This window comes from Ovis canadensis, chromosome 19, assembly GCF_042477335.2.
Source record: "Ovis canadensis isolate MfBH-ARS-UI-01 breed Bighorn chromosome 19, ARS-UI_OviCan_v2, whole genome shotgun sequence".
In the NCBI taxonomy this organism is placed as follows: domain Eukaryota; kingdom Metazoa; phylum Chordata; class Mammalia; order Artiodactyla; family Bovidae; genus Ovis; species Ovis canadensis.
The window spans coordinates 26,692,349-26,709,528 of record NC_091263.1 but is presented as its reverse complement, the minus strand read 5'-3'; the positions used below and the strand labels follow the sequence as shown (position 1 = coordinate 26,709,528).

The 17,180-nt window shown below is 46.6% G+C and overlaps 1 protein-coding gene across 3 annotated transcripts in view; it reads left to right on the top strand.

The window, feature by feature from the left end:
• SCN10A (sodium voltage-gated channel alpha subunit 10) overlaps positions 1–16,297 on the top strand; it is a 90,424-nt gene extending 74,127 nt beyond the window's left edge. For all 3 annotated transcript variants that reach the window (XM_069562151.1, XM_069562149.1, XM_069562150.1), the window contains 7 exons: positions 1,224–1,346; positions 2,569–2,853; positions 3,596–3,649; positions 4,492–4,629; positions 4,884–4,988; positions 10,084–10,354; positions 13,032–16,297. In XM_069562151.1, the coding sequence (XP_069418252.1) occupies positions 1,224–1,346; positions 2,569–2,853; positions 3,596–3,649; positions 4,492–4,629; positions 4,884–4,988; positions 10,084–10,354; positions 13,032–14,293 (2,238 nt within the window). In that variant the 3' untranslated portion in view covers positions 14,294–16,297. The remainder of the gene's footprint in view (positions 1–1,223; positions 1,347–2,568; positions 2,854–3,595; positions 3,650–4,491; positions 4,630–4,883; positions 4,989–10,083; positions 10,355–13,031) is intronic.
• The last annotated feature ends 883 nt before the right edge of the window (positions 16,298–17,180 follow it).

Sequence of the window (17,180 nt, the reverse complement as noted above, 5' to 3'; positions counted from 1 at the left end):
CCTAGTGGAATAAGCTACAGTTCAGAGAACAGGCATTATTTGGGGCTCTAGCACCCAAGTGTAAACCCTTTCTTTTCTGACATACCTACCCAACTATCAAGACAAGCTGAGCCTGAATTCAGCCCACCAGTCATGGCGCAGTTGGGGTCTCCCAGGATTGGGTCACAGTCTCTGGCGAGCTCATGCCAATGCATAAGGTATCTCTCTGGAACCTTCAAAGTTCCTGGGGAGCGTGACCATTTTTCCATGTCAGTTTGCATCATTTGCAGTCCTTGGTCCAACACTTTAAAAATGCAAAACTGACTGACCAACAGGGACTCACAACTCAAGTCATTGTACTTCAGCTGTCTGTCAAAGCTGAATCTCCCGACCCCATGCCAGTCATCATTCCTGAAAAACTGCAGACCTGTGAGGGCCTCAGCGTTTCTTAATCTGACTCCTCACTTTACAAAGGGTAACAACTTTTGTACACCTGGACTAACAAGGCACTGACCGAAGGTCGCCAAAAAAATCAGTATTGAAAGGGAACTAGACCCCACCCAGCTTCTCCAGCGGCTCAGCGGTAAAAAAAATCTGCCTGCCAATGCAGGAGACACAGGAAAATCCCCTGGATCAGGAGGATCCCCTGGAGAAGGAAATGGAAACCCACTCCAGTATTCTTTCCTGGGAAATCCCATGGACAGAGAAGCCTGTCAGGCTACAGTCCATGGGGTTAGACACAACTGAGCAACTAAAAAACAACAGGCCTCACCCAGCCCAGGACTCTCTCCTTCCCTCTTTTCTGAGCACATACAATTGAGACTTGCTTTATATTCCTCAAGGCAGACTTTCAGCATCACCCCCATGAAGGGCCAGCATCTCTCCAAGCCTCTGAAAGTCAATCAAATGTTAAAGGCTGTTGGGACCTGGCTAAAGCCCCTAGAGGGGAAAGGGAAGGCTGATTTACTCCACCAGGAGCTTGACCAACTACAACCAGGGGGTGGCAATGTGAGAGACTGAGATTTCCTTGAACAACAGTTCAGATTAATGTTGAATGAAAGCTTTAATGAAAGTGAAGAGATGGGACTCTTGCTATACCTCTCATTAGAGTTCAGAGTAAGGTGGAAGCCAGGATGACGGCTCCTACAGAGTTGGGAGTGGCAGGGATTTCCTGTCTTCTTCCACCAGGGCCAACGGAGGAACCTTAGGGTGATGCTTTTGCTCTCTGCCTGCTCTCTTGCTAGATCTCACTGACAAGCCTCATAGCGAAGGCGCTGCAGTATTCTGATATGGCGCCCATCAAAGCCCTTCGGACCCTCCGCGCCCTGCGGCCACTGCGGGCTCTGTCTCGATTTGAAGGCATGCGGGTAAGACTTCTCTCCTAACTGCTCTGGTCTGCAGCATTTGGGTTCCCCGCCACCTTCACGCTCTGTGCATCACTGACCCTGAGCTCCGGGCCCCGCCCCGACAGGCCCCCCGCTTTCTGCTGTCACACCGCGGGTTCGGCAGTGTCCCAACTCTCCTGGTTCTCCTTCAAGTCCCTCAGTAAGCGCTCTTCGCTTCTCACATCCAACAGGACCCAGACCTTACTCTCTCTTGCTCTCAGTGAGGTGACCCTGCTTCGCGCCTTTGCAACTAACTATCTCTGACCTCAGTCTTCCACTCTGCCTTTTGTCCTTCTTGTAAAAATCTTCACAACATCCCAAGCTCTTCATCTTTCCATGACAAATGAGCCTTGCCTCTGACATTCCATTTAAATGCAGCGACACACAGCAGCTTAGCCACCACCCACCAGCAGGGATCGTTTCTCCAACCCAGCCCAATCATTTGTCCTATGGATTCTCTCCTTTGATCCATCCTTCTCCTCATCCATGGCTTCGGCCTACACCTTGCCCTCCCTGTCCTCCTCAGAATGGAATGCTCACAAGCCTGACCCTTGTCTCACACGGGGACAGGGGACTGCTCATTTCTGCTCCCCCCTCTTCCTCATAATCATGAAAGTCTCCTGGTACAGAAAACAAGGTTTGCTTTCTTCCTCCACCATTGCCTCAAAAAATACACAGGACTTTCAAAACAAGTGTGGACTTTTAAAATTAACTTGTATCTTTACAAACACTAGGAACTTATGATTGAAATATTTTGATATTTATTTTATCTCTAGGTTGCTGATTTACAAATCAGCAAGTTTGTGAATATGAATTTGGGTTCTCACTGATTATTGACCAAAGTACACTATATATTTTATAAAATTATACTTTATAAAATAAAGTTCTAGAAGTCTGTGTGTGCATGTACAAAACACACTTGCACCCCCAACTGAGCATGTATGTACTTATAAATGTGTCCTCAATTTTGACGAGAGACAGTGAGCCACCCTGAATGACCTTGAGAGAGAAGGTATAAACCCATCTTCAGCTGCCCAGTGCCTCTGTCTTCTGAGTCTGAATTTTGGCTCTGATTAACCCACTCCTCTTCCTTCCAAAGGCCATTGGCTTGTGATGCAACCTGAATAAATGTAGAAAGAATTGGAATTTAGCAAGAAGAGTGGCACATTGGTGGGGCTCCAGGTCTTTCTGCCTTTCTCCCCAGGTGGTGGTAGACGCCCTGGTGGGCGCCATCCCATCCATCATGAACGTCCTCCTCGTCTGCCTCATCTTCTGGCTCATCTTCAGCATCATGGGTGTGAACCTCTTCGCAGGGAAGTTTCAGAAATGCATTAACAAGACCAATGAAGGCTTTCTTCTTGTGCCTTGGTCTACTGTGAATAACATGTCTGACTGTGAACGTCAAAACCACACTGGAAGCTTATTTTGGGTCAATGTGAAGGTCAACTTTGATAATGTTGCAATGGGCTACCTAGCGCTTCTGCAGGTGGTGAGTCCTGACATCAACATTGTCTCTTCCTTTGGCTGCTCAGTAATGTGGACAATCTGGGGTCTCCAGAAGATGCTATGTGGAGACTCTGCAAGGGATAGCACTCAGCATGAACTGAGCTTATTCCCTGTTCCTACAGAGGACACTGTGAGGCTAGAGGAGCTTATCACTGAGTGTGACCTCGTGGTGGTGCAGTTAGACCAATGTGGGCTAACAGAATAAAGGGATGGGCTTGCCATGGGACTGTATCGGGTGATAATTTAGAATTCACTACTTTTACAAAATAGACCTGATACAGTCACATAGACTAAACAGTCTTCTACTGCAAGTCATCTCCTAGAGGGTAATAAACTATGTTCCAGGTCTGTTGTAATGACATGTAATGCTGGCTTGTGAATGTCAGTGACAGTCACACTTCCATTCATTCATTCATTAATCCCTTGCCTTCATCCACTTGTCATTCAGTGTTGCTGCGATTACTTATATGTTTGTCACGCAATTACCCACAACTTCCTGCACGCCACCATTTGTTCACAGATTTGTTCCACAACTAGTCCCTAAGTAGCTATGGCATGCCAGGCTCTGAAATCAGAGGCGTGCCAGAACTGGCTCCGGGGAGTGGTGGGGGGGTGGGGGTGGGGGGGAATGCTCTATGAGAAAAACGGACAAATAAGTGAATCAAAATAGAGGCCAATGGAGATGACTGGGCAGACACTGAGTGGCCTCTGCTCCTTGTTTCCAGGCAACCTTTAAAGGCTGGATGGACATCATGTATGCGGCTGTCGATTCCCGGGATGTGAGTCTCAGCCTGCAGTGCCTCCCACCTCTCCCTCTGTGCATCCCACCCACACTAGTCTATTTGAAATGGACTGAAAGCGGCCTTGGTGCTGAGAGAGGCGATCACCTAGCAGTCTGGCTCTATCCCACAACCCGGAACAGCAGCCATCGGGCCCTCTGTTGGATATTTAAACCAACCTAGTCTTCTAGGCTTCTCAGGTTCTTCCTCTGTTCACCATTGAGGAAATTATCAGAGAACCTCTAAAAGGCTGTGTGTGAGGCTACTCCCTGGGCAGAGGGGGGGCCAAGGGCCGCGTAGCTAGAACAGTGGAATTTCAGACACCATCATGGCAGCTGATGGGTGGAGATGGATGCTGTTGGGGAAAGACCCTTTCCTGCTGGGGCAAAAGACACTACTGACAGTCTGTCCCATGTCCCCTCGGCCACCTCTGAGTTCGCTCTCATGCTCTGTTTCTGGTTTTATGTGAGATTGGATTTCCTTCAGTGCCTCAGAGTTTGCTCAGCAGCTCCTCCTGCAAGCACAGAGGACTGCAAGCCCGCAGGGGTGACCCTCACATGTCAGCTGTGGGAGTCTGTAGACACATGCCCTTGCTTCCTTGTCCCTTCGAAGTACAGTTCTGAGGTGTGTTCTGCGGTCCTTAGAGGATGGAGCGCCACTTGCCTGGGATGATGGTGCTGCCTTTATCCTGTTCCTGCTTCCCCTCCCCCGCCCTCACTTCTGCTTCCTGGGATCACTTCCCAAAGAAGCCCTCTGCACCCAGGTCCTTGTCTTGGGGCTCAGGGTTCCTTGGGGTTACCACAAGCTAAGATGTCCCCTTGCCACCACTTGTCTGCTCACAGGTGAACTTTCAGCCCAAGTGGGAGGACAACGTGTACATGTACTTTTACTTTGTCATCTTCATCATTTTTGGAGGCTTCTTCACGCTCAATCTCTTTGTTGGAGTCATCATTGACAACTTCAACCAACAGAAAAAAAAGATAAGTGGGGCTCAAGTGTTTCTGCAGGAGTGGCAAATCTTAGACTTCCCATCTGTCCCCTGGCCCCATGACTGAGGCACCACGAGTCACAGCCCCCATGCCTGACCAGGAGCCCAGTCTTGGCCTTTAGCACCAGCACTGACCGTGGCCCCCTGATGTCAGCCTTCATCCCTGTCTGGAGTCTGGGCCCAGAAAGGGCTGAAGGCTGCCCTGGGGACAATAACAGTGGTGTGTATTATCCTGTCTCTTTGCACTTAGGGGGCCAGGACATCTTCATGACAGAGGAGCAGAAGAAGTACTACAATGCCATGAAGAAGCTGGGCTCCAAGAAGCCCCAGAAGCCCATCCCACGGCCCCTGGTGAGCCCCAAATCCCCCGCCCCCCTCTAGCAGAGCATGTCTAGAACTCCAACCTGACAGCCCATGCCTGTGTTGGTAGCAGTCTGACCAGAATTCTCTGTGGAGGAGGACATCTAGCTGAGTTTGGGGATGAGCTAATGAGAGTTTCCAGGCCCGAGGGAAAAAAGTCTGCAAAAATCAACTCTGGTCTTCTGGAGTGAACGTACTCCTGTAGATGTTCCAAACAGACCCGTGTAGGGAAGTAGTGAATTGCCCAACAGGCTTAGGGTTCCAGCACCAGATCAGAAACAGATTAGGCAAAATGATATTAAGGATGGTTCGAGACCTGAGATAAAACATTTGTGATTATGAGTCATGATGTAGGTTGCAGTGTATCTCCAGGCTCACCGCCACATTCCACCCTATGCTTACAGGTAGACAGAGAAGAAATGGCCAAACCCAGCCCACCTGGGATCCTGGGCCCAGCCATGGTCATGGTCAGGGGACACAATAGGAACCAAAATTATCCCACTTTAGTGTTTAAAGACTGACCAAAGCTTAGCACCATACTCCCCTTCAATTCCTTTGTTCACTAAGAGCCGTGGCTCAAGCCCAGTAGCCCTTCCCTACACAAGGGCAAAGCCTAAGGACCTTCAGCAAAGGTACAGGCCTTTTCCTAAATGAATCAGGGAAACATACATTCTGTTGGTCAAGGCGTTAGGATTTCTAAATCAAGGCATGGGGTTTGCATAAATTACTAAAAACTTCATGAGCACAAAGTCTTAAAAACATTTACAGGAGGGGGAAAATGCTGTGACCTCTCACACATTTTACTTAGAAACTGTGATCACAAATGTATTACTACTCTCAATTCTGATAAGATGTGTTACAGTGGGGAGTGAGAGGACGTTTAGATCTCTGTAGGGGCAGAGGTTTCCTTCCAAATCCAGTGTAAGATCAAGATAACTGGGGTTGAATTAGCCTGAAGTGAGTCCCTAAGTTTCAGCGAGTATCCCTCCAATGTCCAATGAACAAGTTCAAACTTAGAAAATATAGATGAAAGGCTGAGCCCAGCCAATCATACTCAAGTAGGGGTTACAGGAGAAGGCTGCTAAGACCTACTGAGAAGCAAGCAGCTGAGTCCCTGCTAGTCTATACTGATGGCTGGACTGGTTTTGAATCCATGTTTGAACAGACAGCAAGGTGTTCTCTGCTAGAGGCAACCTTGGCAAAATCATGACAGTTTGGGGTACCTCTCCCTACATACTTGCTCCGTCTCTCAATAACATCGCAGTTTCTCCCCTCTCATCAACCAGTCCCACATGCCATCACAGCTTTCTCCTCTCAAGGAGGACAGTTTCCTTGGGACAGAGTGGGTTGCATTTCCAAAAGGGGCCATGGAGAGGGTGCTGTCTCAGTACAAAGGTAGGAATCTAGTATTGAAATTTCAGACAGTACAATAGGGGTGGAAGTCAGTGGTTGAGCAGGAAGACCTACAACAAAATCATCATGTTTCCTAATTGTGTGCACCATCCCCAAGGTCCTCCAAGCTGGGCACTGGAGGCCTTCCATGTGGGTGAGAAAAGTAAGGCCTCATAGCCCAGCTGAGTTCCTGACATTAGTCATCCCTTTGGATGGGATGGGGGTATATCATTAACTATCAACACTGATAGCTCTAGTGGAGGAACGTGACTCTCTCCTTAATATTCTGGTCCAGGCATGGCCAACATTCTTTCCTTTGTTCCGTTCAGCATAGCTGAGGCAGGGTTGGAACATTTAAACGAGACTCTGAGGCTTAGGGATGCCAAAAGGGAAACTAGCAGAGCAGGGCCCGAGCAGCAATTGCATCTGGCTGGTCTCCAGGACCCACAAGCCTTGGCCCGTCCTAGCTCCTGGCTGGCATCCACATGGCAGGTGACATCTTGGCACCCACTACCCACTGGGACAAAGCTGATCATCTGCCCTCCACAATGTCCAGAGCCAAGAAAGAAGCCCAAGCCCAAAGAGAAATGCCTGCTCCCATCTAAGACTCACCTTCCCAGGTCTGGTCTCCTCCTCATCAGAGTACTGGCACTGGAATGGCTACCTTCTTCCCTGAGGGGTCCCAACAGGTGGAGCCGGTCAGGTAAGGTGAGCATTGGCATAGGACTCTGCTCCACAGGTGCATATGTGCCAGTTCATAGCAGGGCCAAGCTCGGATGACATACAGACCTCCAGCACATGCATGTACGTAGTACTCCTTGCCTCAGGTGAAGCCTGAGTTCTAAATCTTATGCTTCATTATAGCAAAGACAAAACCTTCCACAAGACTGGTAAATTTTATTCTGCAACATTCCCTACTACAGAAATCACTAAAAGTAGGTTTCATATACTCCACTTTATAAGGAAATAATAGGCTCCAGAATATCACATCATCAGTCACCCACTTCATCATCTCTGAGAGCACTGAGGGTTGCAAAGAGGTGATCTCTGCCCACAAGCTAAGCCAAGAGCAGCTAGAAAGCTGCATCATTCCCCAGCAGCTGAGTATCTAGGACAAACATGATGTCCAGAACTTAGTAATGTTGCCTGCTCTGTTTCATTAGAAGTCATGAATGGGCCTGTATTTTTTTTTTCACCATTTTCAGTGATGAAATAAAAGCTACTAGCGGCTCAGCATCCCAGAAAAGACATGAGCCAGCAGCTATGCCTGGAGCCAGGCCCACTTGGGTCTGATTCTTTGCTCAAACCCTGCAGGGTAGCATCGCATCCCCACTGTGAAGCAGAAAGCAGGAACCAGCCTCTATCACAGCCCTTCTCCCCTCTGCCTGCTTCGCAGCTCCTGGGAGCTCCCTTGTGAGACTCGCAACAGGTTCCTTTCTCCCTCACAGCCACTCCTGCAGAGCCCTGCATATATTATGCACTCAGGAAGTCCTTGTACAGAATTAAATGTAATCAACCTAGTGCAGGGACTTTATAATTCTATTTGAAGTGTAATTCAGCTGTCCATTCGGTCATCCATTCATTCAGCTATCTATTGATCATCTATTGCATGCTAGATACTATGCAGACTCTGGGGATAGAGCAGTGAGAGGTTCCTGCCCTCACAGAGATGGCAGTCCAGTGACGCAGGAAAACAGTTAGCAAAAATCACGCACATATTAATTCACAGGCTGGAGAAATTGCCAGGAAAGAAAGAATGGGTTGAAGAGCAAAGGGTACCTAAGACTGAGCCTGGAGGAACTTTAACATCTCAAGGTTGAGTAAAGAAGACTCATACAAGAGCAGCCAGAAAGGCAAGAAAAGAATCGGGGAAGTAAGGCCTGCTAGGAACCAAGTAAGGAGCGTTTCAAGGTGGAGGAAGTGCTAAATGACGTCAAACAAGTGTCTTGGGATTTTGCATCACGGAGGTTATGAGATCTTAACAAGAGACATTTTAGCGACAGGATGGGGACAAAAGCTATGTTGGAGGAAGCTGAGGAGTACATGGGAAACAATGACTACACACAACTCTTTCAAGAAATTTAACTGTGAAAGTGGGGAGAGAAGTAGTCTGGTAGCTGGAGAGAGACATGAGGTTCAAGATTTTTCTCTAAGGAAAAGCTAGATCATTAGAGATTTAGCTAAGGAACTGAGAGCAAATAGCCAAGAGCGGTCAAGTGTGGCCAAGAGTCTCACTCATGAGTAATAAAGCAGAGGGACCAGGATGTAGGTAAGTGGTAGCAAAGAAGAGAGGGCAAAGCTGGGCTAACTTGATGACGCAGGTGTCAGAGGAGGCGAGGTTTTATGAGACACAGGAGGAGCAAAGGTCTGGGAGCAACAGTGAGGAATTAGAGGGACTTCACCTCTGTCCCCAGCCCTGGGGTCTATGGAGTAGGAAGAAGAAGCAGCTGGTGAGTAAGAGGAGAAGTTTGCAGATCAAGGCAGGTGAGTTCCAGAGAGCTCAGAAGTGTCCAAGACAAGGTGAGGGAGGAGAGTGAAGTTGGAATCAAGCACTCACAAAGCAGTAAGATGTTAACAGCACAGGAAAGACTAGGGGGGCACACAAGGAAAAAAAAAATTGTTTTAATGCCATAAAAACAGCCCCTACCCAAAATAATCTCTTGGTTGTCCAGGCCACTCTGCCTACCTCTAAGAAAGCAAACAACCAAGACCTGGCTCCGTGCCCTGCTTAGACATCTACCCAGGAATAAAAAGAGCATTTATAAGAATCAGTTGTACCACTGCACTTGACTTTGTATGCGTGTGCACTACTTGACTTGACTCTCAAATAATTTTCAAGAAGTTCTTGAACTCTTGCTTCTCTTCAGGGCACTGCAGGAACACAAAATTAAATAAGACATGACCCCATCCTCAAAGAGCTCATTTTCTAGTAGAAAAGAGAGGTATACACGAAACACTAGAACTCTAGACTGACTGTAAAGGCTGTTCAGTTCAGTTGCTCTGAACTGAGTTGTGTCTGACTCTTTGTGACCCCGTGGATTGTCCATCACCAACTCCCGGAGCTTGCTCAAACTCATGTCCATTGAATCGGTGATGCCATCCAACCATCTCATCCTCTGTCATCTCCTTCTCCTCCTGCCTTCAATCTTGCCCAGCATCAGGGTCTTTTCTAATGAGTCATTTCTTCAGGTGGCCAAAGTATTGGAGTTTCAGCTTCAGCATCAGTCCTTCCAATGAATATTCAGCACTGATTTCCTTTAGGACTGACTGGTTGGATCTCCTTGTAAAGGCTGGGGGAACCCAAAGAAGGGATGAAGCAATGTGGTATGGTGTGATTGAAGAAGATTCCCTGAAGGAAGTGGGGATTAAGAGAGAGAGATCACTCAAGGGGATTTAGATGGCCAAGAGAAGGGACTGGAAGGGCACTGTAAGTGGAGGGAAGAGCACAGACAAGGACAAAGTGCCTGGTGATTTTATGGGGCCAGGGGTGGCAACCAGGACTTGAACTGAGGCACTGAGTTAGAATCAACTACGAGTGAGATTTTGGAAGATCGAGACTTGGCTTCTGTCAGGATGTGGAGTGTGAGGGAGACAAGAGACAGACTTTAAAAACCCTTCTGTAAAGAACACTGCCTCTCCAGGTGCCTGGTTTATGTTGCCCAAAGGCCTGATGTCCCACCTCTTGTTTCCTCAGAATAAGTACCAGGGTTTCGTCTTTGACATCGTGACCAGGCAGACTTTTGACATCATTATCATGGTCCTCATCTGCCTCAATATGATCACCATGATGGTGGAGACCGATGAACAGAGTGAAAAAAAGACAAAAGTCCTGAACAAAATCAACCAGTTCTTTGTGGCCGTCTTCACGGGAGAGTGCGTCATGAAGATGTTTGCCTTGAGGCATTACTACTTCACCAACGGCTGGAATGTGTTTGACTTCGTTGTCGTGGTCCTCTCCATTGGGAGTAAGTGGACATTGCATGTGGTTGGGTCACCCAGCCTCTGCTTGGGGTTGTTTTGACTGGTCTTTTAAAACCAAAGGGACAACTAACAAACTTCTAAAAACCTATGTTGTATATTAGAGGAGTCCAGTATTTGCTGCTTTGCAAGAGCAGCGGATTTAAAATGCCCTGCGCCTGCTAGTGAAAGGGAGAGGTTCCACTGGCTTTCTTCATGCTGCCATCAAGGGTATTCCAGCACGTGCTGTGTGCACCGCCATCGTCAGAACGTGGGGGGCGGGGGGCAGTAGGGAAGCTAAGATGATGGAATTTCCAGTGGGTCTTATCTTTATGGCCTTCAAAGCAGAGAGTGGGTGGTGTGGTGTGAGGTGAGTCATAAAATACTTTCTGGAAGAGGAGTGGTTGCCAGAAGAGTGAAGAAAGACTAGAAGGAGATTGTTCAAAGGAGATTCTTAAGTCAAGGGTCTGGAATTAACTCTCTGTATAACTATCCACTTAGGGAATATGAGTGACAGAAAAGTCAAGGGACAAATGCCAAGAGATCAATGCTGTTATGAGCTAGTCTGGGTGTTGTTAAATGACAGGCCCAGTATTTGGGGGTCAATGCTGTTTGGAGAAAATGAATGGAATCAGAGGCTCAAGTGGGTGATGCAGCCACCATATAATTGAGTGCTTGCTGAATTCTGAGAACTGGGCTGGGATCCATGGATCTCCATAGCAGCCCTGGGAAGGAGTTAACTATAGTCATTTTATACATTTAATATGGAGCTTCAGAATTAAGGAAGTTATACAAGGTCATATAGTTTGTGAAAGGTGGAGCTGAATTTAGACCAGGCTAATGTTCTTTTTAATAAACTAACAGCCTCCTACCAACAACCAAGAGACTGTCCCTAGCCTTCATGTGATTTGCCAAAGTTCGGCCCTATAAAGGCCAAATCCCAGCACAGCAGCTTTACTTTGCATTATAAATATATCCTGACCTGTTATATCATGACCTGCTTACTTTTCATGTCATAGCATAGCTATAGATTTAATTTCCCATTGATTTACCGTCAAGAGCTAATAGCCTCTAAATACAACCTGGCGGCACTTAATCAATCTCTCTCTCCTGGTGCTGAAACACAGCCTTGGGTTGTGTTTGGGGAGTTGAAATTTATTTTTGTTTTTTTGTTTTGTTTTGTTTTGTTTTCCTATTGCTGCTGGATTTTCTGGGGGTGGGAGGGTTGCTTTGTTTGTTTTCCTTCCAAAGTGAGAGACTCTGAAAGCCATTTTTTATTTTATATTAGAGAAGGGAGCTTGCTTATGTGACTTCCCATATCAGTACTATAGCAATAAAAGATACACAAAGTACTCCATTCTATCTTGGGGACAACTTAGCTACTAGTGCCTTTGACCTACACAGCAACACCCATCACTGGCAGAAAAGACAGCTTGAAAACAACTGCAAGAACCCATCAGCCATGCTTCTGTCCTCTCTGCCTTTCTTCCTTCCCACCGATAAGACATGTTTGGAGTATTTAATTGTTACAAGTATGAAGACTCAGTCTCCCTTGTAGAAGTAGACTAGTTGATTGGCAGAATCTTAGTAGATTATAAAAACACATAATGTACCTCACACTATGGGAGAATGCCCCAGTTAAACTGGACTTTAAGAGAGGGGCTTTCATAAAGATTTCATAGTACAAAATTATAATTATTTCCCAGTTCTCCTCCCATTTCCTTCTTCCTTCCAACATACTACCATAGCTATCCATATTCATATGACAAAAGACAAGTAGGAGAATTGGATCAAGGGTACCCTGGCAAGGAGAGCGAGCTTCTACCATACCCCCTCACCATTTCTCCTGAGAGGTTTTGAATCCTGTATGACCTAAAGGCCTTGCCTAAACTTTGGTGGTCTTAACTAGCCTCTTCATGTCCCCAAGACAAATCTTTGAGTTGGATATCACATAAGGAGACATGCAAACTCTAGTTCATAGTTTGGATTGAGGTGCTGTAATTGACCCCAAACAAACTCATCTCTGGGCCGTAACACATAGTTCAAACACAGCTGGAAATGAAAGAAACAAATAAAAGCCATTATGCAGACAGCTGGCCATCCAGAGCCATTCTGCTTTAGCTGTCAGCAAGCTGCCCAACTCCTCAGGCCCCTTATAATTTATTCCAGGCTCTGTACAATTATCCATAGGACCATGTGCCAGGAACAGAGTCAATCTTCGCAGTAGGAGATGAGGATGTGAATCATAGAGGGTCCCGGCTCTCACAGAGCACGGGACCAGGGTGGAGGAACAGGCAAGACCTGAGGGCTGAATGTTCAGGGGAGAGCCAGGTCTGTGTCACAGACAAAGGATGGTCAGCACATGGCACAGATGCAGTCACATCCAGCTGAACAGACAGCAGAACCATGGAGGCTGACTAGCAAGGCATCTGGATGTAGGGAAAGATAAGAACATGGTAGGAAGGGTGAGCCTGACTCAAAGGAGACAGATTATGCAATGGACACTTACTGAGCCCCTGCTTTAGGCCAAGCACTGTGCCAGGCTCAGAGGGCCCAGAGTGCTTGAATGTAGATGCTCACATAAAAGTCCACACAGGGCAGACATGAGGGGGTGTGATCACAGCCAGCTTTGGCAGGGCTCATGGTTGGAAGTACTAATCAGACCATCTTCCCTCACTTTTAAAGGCCTGGTGTTCTCTGCAATTGTTACATCACTTGGAAGTCTCTTCTCCCCGACGCTCTTCCGCGTCATCCGCCTGGCCCGCATCGGCCGCATCCTCAGGCTGATCCGCGGGGCCAAGGGCATCCGCACGCTGCTCTTCGCCCTCATGATGTCCCTGCCCGCCCTCTTCAACATCGGGCTGCTGCTCTTCCTCGTCATGTTCATCTACTCCATCTTCGGCATGGCCAGCTTCGCCACCGTCAAGTGGGAGGCCGGCATCGACGACATGTTCAACTTCCAGACCTTCGCCAACAGCATGCTGTGCCTCTTCCAGATCACCACGTCGGCGGGCTGGGACGGGCTCCTCAGCCCCATCCTCAACACGGGGCCCCCCTACTGCGACCCCAACTTGCCCATCCACAACAGCACCAGAGGGGACTGCGGGAGTCCCATTGTGGGCATCATCTTCTTCACCACCTACATCATCATCTCCTTCCTCATCGTGGTCAACATGTACATCGCAGTGATTCTGGAGAACTTCAATGTGGCCACGGAGGAGAGCTCGGAGCCCCTGAGTGAGGACGACTTCGACATGTTCTACGAAACGTGGGAGAAGTTTGACCCAGAGGCCACTCAGTTCATCACCTTCTCTGCCCTCTCAGACTTTGCAGACACCCTGTCTGGCCCCCTGAGAATCCCCAAACCCAATCGGAATGTATTAATCCAGATGGACCTGCCCTTGGTCCCTGGAGATAAGATCCACTGTTTGGACATCCTGTTTGCCTTCACCAAGAATGTCCTTGGAGAATCCGGGGAGCTGGATTCCCTGAAGGCAAATATGGAGGAGAAATTTATGGCAACTAATCTTTCAAAAGCATCCTATGAACCAATAGCAACCACCCTCCGATGGAAGCAAGAAGACATCTCAGCCACTGTCATCCAAAAGGCCTATCGGAGCTACATGCGGCACCGCTCCAGGACGATCGCCAGCCCTGCGGGGGTGCCCAGGGCTGAGGAGGGGGCAGCATCACTCCCCGATGAAGACTTTGCTGCTCTCATAGCCAATGAAAACTGTGTGCTCCCAGACAAATCTGAAACAGCTTCTACCACATCTTTCCCACCATCCTATGATAGCGTCACTAGAGGCCTTAGTGATCAAGTCAACTTGAGCACATCCAGCTCAATGCACAATGAAGGGGAGGCTGTCAGTAAAGAAGCTGCTGGGCCCTCATGTGGACCCTCCAGCAAGGGCACATCCAGTTCTGATGTGTCCGCTGCTCTGTGATAACTTAGCACCACCACCTCACCAATGCATGCCACTACTCACCGTGTCACACCTGGGCAGGGAATGCAGTTGGTACCCACCTTTGGAGAAACCCTCACACAGCAACAGGAGTCAGAAGCCAAGGGCATCTCCACAGTGACTTCCTTTTTCAATTTCAGTATCAGATGGTGGGTTCCCTTACTTTCCAGAAAATGTCCCTGGTCCTTTTATTTTGATGGTGACTAGAGCTTATCTTTACCAAGACAAACATCTCAGGACCAGAACTTTCAAAGATACATGGCAAGGATGTTGCTGAAGGGCCAAGGTTGTCCTCTGTGAAACAGCGCATAGAGATTGGCAGTGCTATTTAGGATTTTGCATGACTGCATGTTGAGAGCTGCCAGACAACTACTCTGGCCTAAGATAATACCTGTGGTATTATCAGGCCTTTTCAAAGAAAGGCCTCTGAGCTATCCACTAAAATTAATATTTTTAAAGATATGTCAAAACCAATGTTATAATGTAAAGCATCATTTAAAAAAAAATTATGTGACACCGATGTGTCATAAATCATGTCTCATTCACTTTCAAGGTTCCTGATATCTTGCAATTTGCAGCTAAAGCTGGGCAGACGGGAAGGAGCATTGTCCTGGGAGCTTGCCCTCATCCTAGCCAGTTCTTCCACTGCTCGCCCGGCTGACCTGGGCCAAACTCTTTCCCTTCTGAACCTCCTTCCCCATGGTGGCAGGAAGCAGAATGGATAGTCCCTGTAGTCCTTGCATTCCGAGTTGTAGAACTCAGTGATGCCCTGTCCCCATTGAGATGAAGAAAACACTCTTCTGAGGCAGCAATGGCCAGACCGTTCTGCTGTCTAGCCAAAAGGCAGCTTTTGAATATATTCCAGAGCCTCTTTGACATCTCATAGACTTTAAGGAGGAAGGTTTTCACATTCCCCTCCAGCCAGGACTCCATAATTAGTATAAGTGAAAGAAAAGAGACATTTTGAGAAAGATGATCTGGCAGATAAAAGGTAAGGCCAATGCTTTGTTTAATTCATCCTACAAATGATATTAAGTGCCTATTATTTGACAGGCCCTGCTCTAAGCACAAGGCATAATGGGAATTAATCACCCAAAGATTCATTGAATTTATGCAGTGGATGGAGTAAGGGTTGTCAGAGGATGATATTCAGGTCAAGGGCACATGGCAGATCTTGAGATGAAAGAGAGTAAGAAGTCTGTGTGACATCATAGGACATACAGGCTCCAATGACAGCTGTGATCGTCTATCAACTCTTGGCACATTCTCTGTCATGATGAGACAAGGATCAGGTCAATTCATTGATATGTGCTTGATCATTTCATAAAATTTCCCATGTATTCAGTTACAAAACCTAAAGACTGGTCCAGCTTACGTGCTTCACAGACACAGATTTCCTGGGGCCTCACTCTCCTTTCCCTATCACAGTTGACCCATCAGAGACCAAAGAGGCTTCCCAAATGCTTGTTGGGGTTTGCAAGCACCAACAAAAGCAGATTAGTAAGATGATTATTAATAAAAGAGCACACAACCTAATTAGTAATCAGGGAAATGCAAATTAAAACCATACTGCTATATCACTATGCATCTATCAAATCTGTAAAACTTTTAGAATCTATAACAAATATCAAGTGTCAGCAAAGATATAGAGCAACAAGAAGCTTAACACACTGCTGGAGCACGCGAATTGGCATAAGCACTTTGGAAAACAGCTTAACTTTCCTAAGAGTTTACAATGTACTTTACTAAAGTACATATACTCATCATTTGGGTTTTCCACTGGTAGGTATGAAACCTCGAAAAATCCATGCACACAAGCTCTAGGAGACATGAACAAGATTCCTTATTATCATTGTTCATAATAGACCCAAATTAGACACAGCCCAATGTCCATCAGCAGTAGAATAAATTAATAAATTTTGATGTGTTCTTTAAATGTAATTTTATGCAGTAATGAGAATGAATGAGATATAGCCCTGTACAAGTCTATAGATGAATCTTAAAGACATAATACTTAGTGAAAGAAGCCAGACACCAGACTGTATATACTATATGATTTTATGAGGTTCAAATCAGGCAAAATTAAATATACTGTTTGGAATAAAGAAAAGAAAAGCAGGAATTAGTCCATGAAAGTCAGGGTAGAGGTTACTGAAGACGCGAAGGAGGCATTTGTGACTAGGTCTGGCAATGTTCTAATTTCCCACCTAGCTGGTTCTCTTTACAAGTACTGTCTTTATAACCATGTGTCAAGTTAAATATATATATCTAATGCACTTTTCTATGTGTCTACAGCTCACAAGTTAAATTTTTTTAATACCTTGGGTTGGATTCTCCTCCCTTTTCACAGAAGTATTTACTATCTGCTGCTTGAATTGTGGCATTTCTATCTTGGACTTGGATTATCTGTGTTGATTTTTTAAAGGATTAGGAGTTCTATCTTGGGTAACAAAAGGAAATTCTAGAGAAAGGAAACTTTCAATTACCAACTTATTCAAGGAACCATCATCTCTTACAAGTATTATTTCAATAGCCTTCCAACTGGTCTCCCATTTCTACTCTTGTCCCCAGCAGTCTATTCTCAAACAGCTGCTGGAGCTCAAAATCCACCTGTGGCTTCTATGTTCTCCAAGTAAACATTATTACCATGTTTTACATAATCTGACCCTTATTCCTCTCTGACCTCATCTTCACCCCAGTTCTCAATGCTTCTGCCAAGCTGTCTTCCTTGCTTTTCCTTAAATACACTGGGCATAGTCTTGCCTCAGGACAAAGACCCTTGGAACTTGCTTTTCCTTCAGCCATTGTATCCACATTGTACGCTCCCACACTTTCTTTAGTTCTGCCTTACCAACCCATCTAATTACCA